This window comes from Salmo salar, chromosome ssa18 (assembly GCF_905237065.1).
Source record: "Salmo salar chromosome ssa18, Ssal_v3.1, whole genome shotgun sequence".
NCBI classification, from domain to species: domain Eukaryota; kingdom Metazoa; phylum Chordata; class Actinopteri; order Salmoniformes; family Salmonidae; genus Salmo; species Salmo salar.
The window spans coordinates 25,304,861-25,319,614 of record NC_059459.1 but is presented as its reverse complement, the minus strand read 5'-3'; the positions used below and the strand labels follow the sequence as shown (position 1 = coordinate 25,319,614).

At 48.5% G+C, this 14,754-nt stretch overlaps 1 protein-coding gene across 3 annotated transcripts in view; it reads left to right on the top strand.

The window, feature by feature from the left end:
- The window catches only part of LOC106577124 (attractin-like protein 1), a 355,235-nt gene that overhangs the window by 294,967 nt on the left and 45,514 nt on the right, over window positions 1–14,754 (top strand). For 2 of the 3 annotated variants that reach the window (XM_014154874.2, XM_014154877.2), the window contains one exon: window positions 1,968–2,081. The exons of the other annotated variant lie outside the window; for it this stretch is intronic. In XM_014154874.2, the coding sequence (XP_014010349.1) occupies window positions 1,968–2,081 (114 nt within the window). The remainder of the gene's footprint in view (window positions 1–1,967; window positions 2,082–14,754) is intronic. 3 annotated transcript variants of the gene reach the window in all.

Sequence of the window (14,754 nt, the reverse complement as noted above, 5' to 3'; positions counted from 1 at the left end):
AATCATGAGATTTGTGCCTCTTTGGTGAAATCAGTGTCGTCCTCGATTATTGAGCCTCTAACGTACATCTTCACCAAATCAATGAAAACTGCTATTATTCCAAACTATTTTAAAATGTTCAAAGCTTTCCCCCTCTATAAATCTGGGGATCCAAGATCTTTTACAAATTATCTCCCAATATCTGTACTACCATGTTTTTCTAAAATCCTAGAGAAACGTGTGTATAAAAGAATGTTGAAACATTTAAAACCAACATTGTATTCTATATGCGTACCAATATGGTTTTCGTAAAAACTACTCCACAGATATGGCAGATATTACAACTTGTGGATGAAATCTTTACATCCCTGAACAACAATGAATACGCTCTTTTCATCTTTCTAGATTTATCCAAAGCGTTCTGTTTATGATAGACAACGATTTGTATATGCAAATGGCTGTGCATCTACCAGGGCCACGATATCCTGTGGCGTTCCACAGGGTTCGATCTTTGGACCTTTGTTATTCCTAATCTATATCAATGACCTAGCTGCTGTGTCTTGTACAGTGATGATACCGACTTGATTTTATCACACAAGAATTTCGATTCACTAATCAATGAAACCAACTCAGGCATGGTCAAGTTTTCTGAATGGTTTCAGATAAACAAATTATCCAGTACATAATATGCTTCCTACCTACATAAATGACTCATTACACAGAAGACATTTGCAAGACTAGCCACCTCCTCTAACTACTTGGCTTCATCTGCCTCTCTGTTTAAGAAACGCAATGCGTTGTTTGTCTACAAATATACATACCTCCCAGACAGCCTACCTAAACCTTCAATGGATTATTTCAGGTTCATTCCCAAATCCATACATACACCCTCCCCACTGCCACACCTCACAGTCAATTCTCTAGAGTACGGAACCTATATCTTCACATTTCCAAAACATCGTCATCCCTCAGTAAGTTCAAGCGTAGACTAGGGTTCAGCCTGATTATCCAAACTACCCAGTAGTCTCCTCCATGTAGCCTAACTCTCTCACACACGCATAATCAAACATGATTTTCAATACTGTCATCAATACCGTTTGGGGCGCCCTACATCTCGAGGGGAGGGTGGCTAGCTTGCAAGATCAAGCTTCTTGGTTACCACAGAGACAATTATTCTCCTTTTGAATCAAGATCCCTACAGCCTAAATTCGTTTTTTGTGTGTGTGTGTGGGGGGGGTGTTTACGTTTGGAAAGAAATCGCACCCCTTGTGTGTACTGCCGGTAATATCGTATACCCTGGGGGTACAGGAACGGTATAAAAAAAATCTGTATACCGCCCAACCCTAATAGCCTATTACCACTGTCCAGTACGGTATGTCTCAAGCAGGACTTTCTACTGAAGCTCAATGAGGAACACATTGACGATGTACGCCTAACGTTATGCATAACTGCTCTGATTTGCATAGAACAGGTGCTTACCCCCAAGCTAAAACAAGAACACTAGAAACAAAAGCCCAATAACTAACTAACTTTATTGAAGCGGAAAAAGCTTGGGAAAATGAATACGTTTTTCTGTGTGGGTGTACGTGCGTGTTTTACGTGTCTGTGTGTGTCTTTGTGTGTGTGCATGAGTGTGTGCATGAGTGTGTGGGTGTACAGTCATATACATGCGAGAGAGAGGTGTGTGTGTGTACCAGCTCTTATCTGTACTGTGTGTCTGTGTGGTCCCTATCCAGCCAGGCCCTGCCTGTCGACACTATTGTTCCCACCCTGTCTCCGTTTGTGTTTGTTTTCTTCGGGGTGTTTGGAGCACACGCCGATAAAGAGCCGCTCAGCGTCTGACTCACAGGCTTTGTTCATCTGCCACTTCCTCATTATTAAGTTTTCCTCCCTCCTCTCTTCCCCTCTGCCTCTTTCTCCCCCACCCCTCCTACTGTTTGTCTCTTCTGCTCCCTTCTCTCTCCCTCACTCCTTGTTCCCGTCTACAGCAGCTCATGCGGGAGCGACAGCAGATGGCCAGCCGTCCCTTTGCCTCGATTGCTGTGGCGCTGGATGTAGGTGTCGACCAGGAACAGGAAGAGCTGCTGCAGGGGCTGGTGGAGGTGTGTACCTTAAATGCAGTTCATTAGCATATTGTTTTCCATGGCGGTGGTGACACCCTGGAATCTAGGCTTGATACCGAGATCGCCCACAGCATTCAATGTTGTGTGTAGACACTGCAGCGTGGGTGTGAAAAAGCAGGTATTTTTCACAACTTGAAATGCAAAACATATGTGGCCAACTAAATCAAGTACTGTAGGCATTGTTGGAAATCACACAACAAAGAATATGTCCAGAGTTTAGCGTGGCCTTACCCGTTAAGGCTGGTTTGTTATGAAATATGGACATTCTGAAAAGCATTTCCTTGTCTTGCTGTATTCCCTATTGGTCCATGGGTTAAGTCTTTTCACAGGTTCCTTTCCAGCACAGTTCCAGCAGCTACAGTGGATGTATAACCAGGCCAACGCAGTACAGCTTGACTTATCTTGGCTCGGCTAGTGTCAGTAGTATGAAAAGGGTATTACTAGTTTGCCTCCAATATATGACTTTCTGAATTGTGTTTACAATCTCCCTCTATGGGTATTGGGTATGAGCTGATAATCTACCTCTGAAAATCCCTAGTGGTTGTGTGCGTTCTCCAGGTCTCTGTTTCATAAAAGATTTACTGGCTCTACCACAAATCTCTAACAGTTGCCGCCTGCCGGCCAGTCCACATCTGGCTTTAGTGAAATTGATAGTGATTTTCGGGAGACAACGTATGCTCTGAATGCATCATTTCTGTTATCAATATAGTAGATGCAGGTTAGCGGTTTTTGACATTAATCTTGTTTTGGAGTCAGCTCTGCAGAGTGGTCACTAGCTGGCACAGCCACAAAGTCATACAATCTGATTTTAAACCTTACCCTAACCACACTGCTAACCCTAATGCCTAACCCTAATCTTAAATTAAGACCAAAATCATGAATTTTTACAATATAGCCAATTTTGACTTTGCAGCTGGCCCATCTAGCGGAAATCACTCAGTTCTGCCTCCAGGAATAGACTCATCCCAAACCAATAGTTTCATCCCAAGCCAATAGACTCATCCCAAGCCAATAGACTCATCCCAAGCCAATAGACTCATCCCAAGCCAATAGACTCATCCCAATAGTAGATGGTGCTATTATACTGCATGGGCACATACCCTATGTTAGCAGTAACCCCTTAGATTAGTGATTTTCCCCCCAGCTAACGCTACTGCATTTATCGTCGTCCGACTCAGAATAGATTTTCTTGTTATTTTCATGTTTCTCACATTTTGAGCTCCTGAAGGTGAGAAACAATGAAATGGAACGGTATCTTCACGTAAAGGTTAATTAAGTAACATCTGGTGTTGCTCCACATGGACTATTTAGCATAATTGTATATTAAATAAGAAAATTGTTTCAACTGTCATACTTGCTGATGAATGAATGTATTCATCATAGGATTTCATACCTAATTTGGACAGTTATTGTGTAACAGCAAGTTCTGGACCTGTGTTTTTATGTACAAGTGTATTTTGGCCAAATCCATTAGGAAAAGGTGTGCAAGAGGGAATTTCAAAGGTTTAATCCGCAGTTTGTTAAGCTTATTACATTTGAATTGTATGGAAAGTGGTGGAATTTGATTAAATTCCCCAAAAATAGAGACTGGGCTGCAGGAAGGGCACACACACTAAATGAAGAATGACTGAAATGGTTAGTGTAATTTATCTAAAGCAGTGTTACGTTTGTATTTAATGGACATACCATGAGGAGGTTGGCACATTTTGCCTTACCTGTCATCTGAACAGATGGATAACGCAGTGACTTAAGCCCTTTCTCAATGGAGCAGTTAGCTAATGTGCGCTAAGTGGAGATGACGTTTTTCACACAGCTTCTAGGTGCTGCTAAACTGTATTTCACTCTCAAGGATCCTCAAAAACTCTTCTGAGGTGAGTAATGTCTCACAACTCTTGTGAGACGGTGTGTTTCGTGGATTCCATCCCACACCCAGCCCCTCGTAGAGAGTTGGTTGGAGGTGAATTATTCTCTTCAGAACAAGCGAGATGAACTTAAGTCTTTCTGATGTTCTCGTCAAACACAACGTTTTAAGGACATTCTCTTTTCTGAGAATCTTCAAAAAAACAGCTGCAATTATCGACATCTACATTTTACATTTTAGTCATTTAGCAGACGCTCTTATCCAGAGCGACTTACAAATTGGTGCATTCACCTATAATATCCAGTGGAACAACCACTTAACAATAGTGCATCTAAATCTTTTAAGGGGGGGGGGTTACAAGGATTACCTTATCCTATCCCAGGTATTCCTTGAAGAGGTGGGGTTTCAGGTGTCTCCGGAAGGTGGTGATTGACTCCGCTGTCCTGGCGTCGTGAGGGAGCTTGTTCCACCATTGGGGTGCCAGAGCAGCGAACAGTTTTGACTGGGCTGAGCGGGAACTGTGCTTCCTCAGAGGTAGGGGGGCCAGCAGGCCAGAGGTGGATGAACGGAGTGCCCTTGTTTGGGTGTAGGGCCTGATCAGAGCCTGAAGGTACGGAGGTGCCGTTCCCCTCACAGCTCCGTAGGCAAGCACCATGGTCTTGTAGCGGATGCGAGCTTCGACTGGAAGCCAGTGGAGAGAGCGGAGGAGCGGGGTGACGTGAGAGAACTTGGGAAGGTTGAACACCAGACGGGCTGCGGCGTTCTGGATGAGTTGTAGGGGTTTAATGGCACAGGCAGGGAGCCCAGCCAACAGCGAGTTGCAGTAATCCAGACGGGAGATGACAAGTGCCTGGATTAGGACCTGCGCCGCTTCCTGTGTGAGGCAGGGTCGTACTCTGCGAATGTTGTAGAGCATGAACCTACAGGATCGGGTCACCGCCTTGATGTTGGTGGAGAACGACAGGGTGTTGTCCAGGGTCACGCCAAGGCTCTTAGCACTCTGGGAGGAGGACACAATGGAGTTGTCAACCGTGATGGCGAGATCATGGAACGGGCAGTCCTTCCCCGGGAGGAAGAGCAGCTCCGTCTTGCCGAGGTTCAGCTTGAGGTGGTGATCCGTCATCCACACTGATATGTCTGCCAGACATGCAGAGATGCGATTCGCCACCTGGTTGTCAGAAGGGGGAAAGGAGAAGATTAATTGTGTGTCATCTGCATAGCAATGATATGAGAGACCATGTGAGGATATGACAGAGCCAAGTGACTTGGTGTATAGCGAGAATAGGAGTGGGCCAAGAACAGAGCCCTGGGGGACACCAGTGGTGAGAGCACGTGGTGCGGAGACAGATTCTCGCCACGCCACCTGGTAGGAGCGACCTGTCAGGTAGGACGCAATCCAAGCGTGCGCGGTGCCAGAGATGCCCAGCTCGGAGAGGGTGGAGAGGAGGATCTGATGGTTCACGGTGTCAAAGGCAGCAGATAGGTCTAGAAGGATGAGAGCAGAGGAGAGAGAGTTAGCTTTAGCAGTGCGGAGAGCCTCCGTGACACAGAGAAGAGCAGTCTCAGTTGAATGCCCAGTCTTGAAACCTGACTGATTAGGATCAAGAAGGTCATTCTGAGAGAGATAGCAAGAGAGCTGGCCAAGCACGGCGCGTTCAAGAGTTTTGGAGAGAAAGGAAAGAAGGGATACTGGCCTGTAGTTGTTGACATCGGAGGGATCGAGTGTAGGTTTTTTCAGAAGGGGTGCAACTCTCGCTCTCTTGAAGACGGAAGGGACGTAGCCAGCGGTCAAGGATGCGTTGATGAGCGAGGTGAGGTAGGGGAGAAGGTCTCCGGAAATGGTCTGGAGAAGAGAGGAGGGGATAGGGTCAAGTGGGCAGGTTGTTGGGCGGCCGGCCGTCACGATCTGGAGAGAGAGGGGAGAAAGAGGTCAAAGCACAGGGTAGGGCAGTGTGAGCAGGACCAGCAGTGTCGTTTGACTTAGCAAACGAGGATCGGATGTCGTCAACCTTCTTTTCAAAATGGTTGACGAAGTCATCCGCAGAGAGGGAGGAGGGGGGGAGGGGGAGGAGGATTCAGGAGGGAGGAGAAGGTAGCAAAGAGCTTCCTAGGGTTAGAGGCAGATGCTTGGAGTTTAGAGTGGTAGAAAGTGGCTTTAGCCGCAGAGACAGAAGAGGAAAATGTAGAGAGGAGGGAGTGAAAGGATGCCAGGTCCGCAGGGAGGCGAGTTTTCCTCCATTTCCGCTCGGCTGCCCGGAGCCCTGTTCTGTGAGCTCGCAGTGAGTCGTCGAGCCACGGAGCAGGAGGGGAGGACCGAGCCGGCCTGGAGGATAGGGGACAGAGGAAATCAAAGGATGCAGAGAGGGAGGAGAGGAGGGTTGAGGAGGCAGAATCAGGAGATAGGTTGGAGAAGGTTTGAGCAGAGGGAAGAGATGATAGGATGGAAGAGGAGAGAGTAGCGGGAGAGAGAGAGCGAAGGTTGGGACGGCGCAATACCATCCGAGTAGGGGGAGAGTGAGAAGTGTTGGATGAGAGCGAGAGGGAAAAGGATACAAGGTAGTGGTCGGAGACTTGGAGGGGAGTTGCAATGAGATTAGTGGAAGAACAGCATCTAGTAAAGATGAGGTCAAGCGTATTGCCTGCCTTGTGAGTAGGGGGGGAAGGTGAGAGGGTGAGGTCGAAAGAGGAGAGGAGTGGAAAGAAGGAGGCAGAGAGGAATGAGTCGAAGGTAGACGTGGGGAGGTTAAAGTCACCCAGAACTGTGAGAGGTGAGCCATCCTCAGGAAAGGAACTTATCAAGGCGTCAAGCTCATTGATGAACTCTCCAAGGGAACCTGGAGGGCGATAAATGATAAGGATGTTAAGCTTGAAAGGGCTGGTAACTGTGACAGCATGGAATTCAAATGAGGAGATAGACAGATGGGTCAGGGGAGAAAGAGAGAATGTCCACTTGGGAGAGATGAGGATTCCAGTGCCACCACCCCGCTGGCTCGATGCTCTAGGGGTATGCGAGAACACGTAGTCAGACGAGGAGAGAGCAGTAGGAGTAGCAGTGTTATCTGTGGTGATCCATGTTTCCGTCAGCGCCAGGAAGTCTAGGGACTGGAGGGTAGCATAGGCTGAGATGAACTCAGCCTTGTTGTCCGCAGACCGGCAGTTCCAGAGGCTGCCGGAGACCTGGAACTCCACGTGGGTCGTGCGCGCTGGGACCACCAGGTTAGAGTGGCAGCGGCAACGCGGTGTGGAGCGTTTGTATGGCCTGTGCAGAGGAGAGAGAACAGGGATAGGCAGACACATAGTAGACAAGCTACAGAAGAGGCTACGCTAATGCAAATGAGATTGGAGTGACAAGTGGACTACACGTCTCGAATGTTCAGGAAGTTAAGCTTACGTTGCAAAAATGTTATTGACTAAAATGATACAGTACTGCTGGCTGGTGGAGTAGGCTAGCTAGCAGTGGCTGCGTTGTTGACTTTGAACGTGTAGCTGGCTAGGTAACCTCGGTAGTTTCAGTACTACACCTTGTCATGATACAAAGCAACTTTGTAGCTAGCTAGCTAACATAACACTAATCAAGACGTTCCTTGTAGTGTATTTAGTTTCAACAATGCTGCTCGTCGGTAATAGTTGGCTAGGTTAGGAAAAAATGGCGTCGCGGGGGACGGAAATAGCTGGCTAGCTAACCTCGATGGCTGGCTAGCTAACAATTATCAATTAACAATTATCAAGTTATGACAAAGACAACTAGGTAGCTAGCTAGGTAACACTGCACTAGTCAAATCGTTCCGTTGTTTAGTATTAGTAACTACAGCGCTGCTAGTCGGTAACGGATGGCTAGCTGGCAGTGGGTTAATGATGACTAGGTGTGTTGAGTAAGTCTGGCGCCGCGTCGCGGCTGGCTAGCACACCTCGATAATACTCAAACTCAAACTACACAATTATCTTAGATACAGAGACAGCACAGACAACTATGTAGCTGGCTAACTAACACTAACACCACACTAATCAAGTCGTTGTAATGTAATAGTTTCTGCGGTGCTGCTAGTCGGTAGAAGTTGGCTAGCTAACAGTGATGACTAGCTAGCTAGCAGTGTTGACTACGTAAAAGTCAGGCAAACAAGTGACAGAGAAATATAACATGTCATTACATAACCTGCATCTGGATAAGATCAACAAGACAGATGTCATTGGAGGCACATATTGCTAGCAGATGTAAGATAATCTGGATTTATTCGTTTAAAATCAGATGAGTTTTCAATGAAAACAGCACAAACATAGGCTATTGTCATCAGAGTGGTCGATGGAAGACAAGCTATCCAAAGTACACACTATGAAAGAGTAGGGTTAAGTTATATGGCATGTCATTAAAAAATCAAATCAAATGTTTGGGTATTTTGGGTATGTCTATAGTAATCTATCAGGCAGATGTTAATAGTTTATGGTTATGACATGGTGATTCCAATATTGTTTAAATTAAAAGTAGAGAACTTTACAGACCATGAGTGACCTTGTTGGACTACAAGTTTTTAGGATTTTAAAAATGTTTTTGGAGATTTTGGAGTTGGGATCCTTTGCTCCGGACAAGGGCATTTCCAGGCATAGTATTTTTTTTAAATCCTAAAACCAATATTTTCCACAGAATATTCCGCTAAATGTAAATTTTAAGCTCAAATAATGCAACAATAAATATTTTCTAACTATCAAAATAGTTTCCCTGCCAGACATTCCCTAACTTTCAAGAATCCCTGAGCTAAGTTCCTGCTATTCTACACATTTGGCCATGACGCTGAGAGAAAATGTTGCTGTTTTAAAGTTAATTTCATGGGGTTGGGAGCCTCCAAAGCTCGTGACCCCTTACAGGGGTGTGTGCTACGCCAGTGAGCCTAAGGCCAAAGGGGAATGAAATGGGTCCTGGGCTCCAGTCATTCATCCCCTCCCCTGCCGTTGATAAAGGATGTCTGGAGCTGTTATTATTCATCGGTGACCTGAGGGCTCTCTGTAAAACAGGCCTGTTAGAAGCACAGCACACAACACAACCTGAGTCAAGAGTTGAACGACACAAGCGAAAGACAACAACCCGTTTTAATGTAAGGGCAAAAGACCCCAATCTTGAGTCCATAATAACCATAGAGTGAACTACCCGTCTAGAAGGTAAATCACACACTAGTTTCCCCTCCTCCTCTCTTGTTTTATACTGTGGCTCAAAATAACCGGGCCACAGTATAAAACAAGAGGTAACTCATCAGAATCAATCACATCTATACAACATCCGCGTAACGTCGTAAAGCCGATGAGCCTACAGCAACGAGCATCTGTAAGACTCCCGGACGCACCTCTCCTTCCGTCACAGAGTGATATATGGCGCTGGGTGTCATAATGCTATTTAAGGGGGAGAAATTAATCAATTTCATATCTAAGGTTTTAATGCGCTGTATTTATTTTCCAATCTGGGGGATTTCATACGCTGGGGGGGAGCAGTGAGGAGATAAAGAATATTTATGATACCTGGGAGAAAAAGGCTGTGTGGTTTATCAGCACCCACAAAGCCTTTCATCAGAGGGAGCAGGGGAGAGGGAACACAGATCAGTAACCACAAAGCCTTTCATCAGAGAGGGAGCAGGGGAGAGAGAACACAGATCAGCAACCACAAAGCCTTTCATCAGAGAGGGAGCAGGGGAGAGAGAACACAGATCAGCAACCACAAAGCCTTTCATCAGAGAGGGAGCAGGGGAGAGAGAACACAGATCAGCAACCACAAAGCCTTTCATCAGAGAGGGAGCAGGGGAGAGAGAACACAGATCAGTAACCACAAAGCCTTTCATCAGAGAGGGAGCAGGGGAGAGAGAACACAGATCAGCAACCACAAAGTCTTTCATCAGAGAGGGAGCAGGGGAGAGAGAACACAGATCAGTAACCACAAAGCCTTTCATCAGAGAGGGAGCAGGGGAGAGAGAACACAGATCAGCAACCACAAAGTCTTTCATCAGAGAGGGAGCAGGGGAGAGAGAACACAGATCAGCAACCACAAAGTCTTTCATCAGAGAGGGAGCAGGGGAGAGGGAACACAGATGAAATAAACCTGCATCTTCAGCAACACACATGTAGAAATACATGAAAACACACGCAAACACACACCTTCCATCATTGTCAATTATTAATTGGACATAGGTTTACTTTGCAGTAACCTGTGCCTCTGTTCTCAACCAAGTTTAAAGTTTAGAAAGGCAGACAAACGCTTGAGTCTTAGCACATGTTGCAGTGTTATTAACTCTCACCCTTTGACAATAGCAGCTCGGTCAGAACAAACACATTCCTCCTAGTTTTCTATTTGCGTTGAACAGAAAGCCTGGACTATTACAATGGTGGCCCAAGCATATTTCAGAGCTATGATGGAATCACCTGCTGATTCAGCTGGGTAAACTGACTCCCAGCCTCTCTCTTTCCCATTTGTCCATAACTATCAATCTCAGCTGAGCAAACACTGTACTGGTGGGAAATGGGGAAAATTCTGCAGTGAAGGATCTCCCTGGATGGTATTCTGCTTTCCGTGAGGGTAGAAACCTGTCTTACTACTCTGTCTCTCCGTCCCCGTAGCAGTTTGTTTATTCGGAAACAGCAGGTGGGGACGTTTTTACTTGTTTGAGAAACGATGCTTGTCCCAAGCTAAACTTCTTTTTTGTAAGCTCCTCTGTTGAGCTTCTTAATTTGAAGGGCGAACTGCTGTGAGAACAAAAAATGTGGAGCTTGTTCTTGGCCGTTATGGACACAATCTTGTCTTTTTAAATATACCTGGTCACATCCTTGTGGATCCTTGTCAACCATACAGTTTCACAAGGCCAAACGCAGGCCTTCCATCTAACTAGTAAGACTGCCATGTTACGTTATGTTTTGGGTCTGAATATCCAGCTATTTATTTCCCAGTCACGGTACTGCAATTCAAACTCTATAATTCCTCCCAGATCCACACACCATGAAGGGCTCGCATGAAACATCCATAAATAACAGCTTCAGTCTCCCCCTGCACCCTGTTCACCCTGTTCACCCTGCTTTACAAGCTCCTCTAAAGGTAACCTACAGGTCAGCCAGGGAGAGGCTTTGAGAGGATCAGTGGAGCTGACCCTCTGCCTTTCCTCACAGATCCCTCCCCCCATTCACTCCCTCCCTCCATTCCCTCCCTTCCTTCCTTCACTCCCTCCCTTCCTTCCCTCCCTCCCTTCCTTTCCACCTCCTCCGGAGTGTAATGGTTTGCCTGTCTCCTCTCCGGCGGTCTCAGATTCAACTGACCTAGCAAATGGTCACGTTAAGACTGAAACATTGGATCATTTTCTTAGGGCTTTGCTTAGTGTTTGAGGCGAGAACAGGACAGAACATATCTGATTTACAACCAGTGCAGCGCAGGCCTGGGCTGGGTTCCAGATCTATGGGCTGGGTACCAGAGGTATGGGCTGGGTTCCAGATGTATGGGCTGGGTTCCAGATGTATGGGCTGGGTTCCCGATGTATGGGCTGGGTTCCCGATGTATGGGCTGGGTTCCCGATGTATGGGCTGGGTTCCAGATGTATGGGCTGGGTTCCAGATGTATGGGCTGGGTTCCAGATGTATGGGCTGTGTTCCAGATGCGTGGGCTGTGTACTACTTCTATGAGCTGTGTTCCAGATGTATGGGCTGGGTACCAGAGGTATGGGCTGGGTTCCAGATGTATGGGCTGGGTTCCCGATGTATGGGCTGGGTTCCCGATGTATGGGCTGGGTTCCAGATGTATGTGCTGTGTTCCAGATGCGTGGGCTGTGTACTACTTCTATGAGCTGGGTACCAGAGGTATGGGCTGGGTACCAGAGGTATGGGCTGGGTACCAGAGGTATGGGCTGGGTTCCAGATGTATGGGCTGGGTTCCAGATGTGTGGGCTGTGTTCCAGATGTGTGGGCTGGGTACCAGATGTATGGGCTGTGTTCCAGATGCGTGGGCTGGGTACAACTTCTATGAGCTGGGTTCCAGATGTATGGGCTGGGTTCCAGATGTATGGGCTGGGTAAAAGATGTATGGGCTGGGTTCCAGATGTGTGGGCTGGGTTCCAGATGTATGGGCTGGGTACCAGATGTATGGGCTGGGTTCCAGATGTGTGGGCTGGGTTCCAGATGTGTGGGCTGGGTTCCAGATGTGTGGGCTGGGTACCAGATGTATGGGCTGTGTTCTAGATGCGTGGGCTGGGTACAACTTCTATGAGCTGTGTTCCAGATGTATGGGCTGGGTACCAGATGTATGGGCTGGGTACCAGATGTATGGGCTGTGTTCTAGATGCGTGGGCTGGGTACTACTTCTATGGGCTGGGTACCAGAGGTATGGGCTGGGTACCAGAGGTATGGGCTGGGTAGCAGAGGCTGGGTAGCAGAGGCTGGGTACCAGATGTATGGGCTGGGTAGCAGAGGCTGGGTACCAGATGTATTGGCTGGGTACCAGATGTATGGGCTGGGTACAAGATGTATGGGCTGGGTACCAGATGTATGGGCTGGGTACAAGATGTATGGGCTGGGTAGCAGAGGCTGGGTAGCAGAGGCTGGGTAGCAGAGGCTGAGTAGCAGATGTATGGGCTCGGTACCAGATGTATGGGCTGGGTACCAGATGTATGGGCTGGGTACCAGATGTATGTGCTGGGTAGCAGAGGCTGTGTACCAGATGTATGGGCTGGGTACCAGATGTATGGGCTGGGTACAAGATGTATGGGCTGGGTACAAGATGTATGGGCTGGGTAGCAGAGGCTGGGTTCCATATTTATGGGCTGTGTACCAGATGTGTGGGCTGTGTACCAGATGTATGGACTGGGTACAAGATGTATGGGCTGGGTACCAGATGTATGGGCTGGGTAGCAGAAGCTGGGTACCAGTTGGATGGGCTGGGTACCAGATGTATGGGCTGGGTACCAGATGTATGGGCTGGGTACCAGATGCACGGGCTGGGTACCAGATGTACGGGCTGGGTACCAGTTGGATGGGCTGGGTACCAGATGTATGGGCTGGGTACCAGATGTATGTGCTGGATACCAGATGTACGGGCTGGGTAGCAGAGGCTGGGTACCAGATGTACGGGCAGGGTACCAGATGTACGGGCTGGGTACCAGATGTACAGGCTGGGTAGCAGAGGCTGGGTATCAGATGTATGGGCTGGGTATCAGATGTATGGGCTGGGTATCAGATGTATGGGCTGGGTACCAGATGTATGGGCTGGGTAGCAGAAGCTGGGTACCAGTTGGATGGGCTGGGTACCAGATGTATGGGCTGGGTACCAGATGTATGTGCTGGGTACCAGATCTACGGGCTGGGTCGCAGAGGCTGGGTACCAGATGTACGGGCAGGGTACCAGATGTACGGGCTGGGTACCAGATGTATGTGCTGTGTTCTAGATGCGTGGGCTGGTTACTACTTCTTTGGGCTGGGTACCAGATGAATGGGCTGGGTACCAGATGAATGGTCTGGGTACCAGATGAATGGGCTGGGTACCAGATGAATGGGCTGGGTACCAGATGTATGGGCTGGGTAGCAGAGGCTGGGTAGCAGAGGCATGGGCTGGGTAGCAGAGGCATGGGCTGGGTAGCAGAGGCATGGGCTGGGTAGCAGAGGCATGGGCTGGGTAGCAGAGGCATGGGCTGGGTAGCAGAGGCATGGGCTGGGTAGCAGAGGCATGGGCTGGGTAGCAGAGGCATGGGCTGGGTAGCAGAGGCATGGGCTGGGTAGCAGAGGCATGGGCTGGGTAGCAGAGGCATGGGCTGGGTAGCAGAGGCATGGGCTGGGTAGCAGATGTTTCGGCTGGGTAACAGATGTATGGGCTGGGTACCAGATGTATGGGCTGGGTACCAGATTTATGGGCTGGGTACCAGATGAATGGGCTGGGTAGCAGAGGCTAGGTACCACATGTATGGGCTGTGTACCAGATGTACGGGCTGCGTAGCAGAGGCTGGGTACCAGATGAATGGGCTGGGTACCAGATGAATGGGCTGGGTACCAGATGAATGGGCTGGGTACCAGATGAATGGGCTGGGTACCAGATGTATGGGCTGCGTACCAGATGTACGGGCTGCGTACCAGATGTACGGGCTGCGTACCAGATGTACGGGCTGCGTACCAGATGTACGGGCTGCGTACCAGATGTACAGGCTGCGCACCAGATGTACGGGCTGGGTAGCAGAAGCTGGGTACCAGATGTATGGGCTGGGTACCAGATGCGTGGGCTGGGTACTACTTCTATGGGCTGGGTACCAGAGGTATGGGCTGGGTACCAGAGGTATGGGCTGGGTACCAGAGGTATGGGCTGGGTACCAGAGGTATGGGTACTAGAGGCTGGGTAGCAGAGGCTGGGTAGCAGAGGCTGGGTACCAGATGTATGGGCTGGGTAGCAGAGGCTGGGTACCAGATGTATTGGCTGGGTACCAGATGTATGGGCTTGGGTACAAGATGTATGGGCTGGGTACCAGATGTATGGGCTGGGTACAAGATGTATGGGCTGGGTAGCAGAGGCTGGGTAGCAGAGGCTGAGTAGCAGATGTATGGGATGTGCACCAGATGTATGGGATGTGCACCAGATGTATGGGATGTGCACCAGATGTATGGGCTGGGTACCAGATGTATGGGCTGGGTACCAGATGTATGGGCTGGGTACAAGATGTATGGACTGGGTACCAGATGTATGGGCTGGGTAGCAGAGGCTGGGTACCAGATGTATGGGCTGGGTAGCAGAGGCTGGGTACCAGATGTATGGGCTGGGTACAAGATGTATGGGCTGGGTAGCAGAGGCTGGGT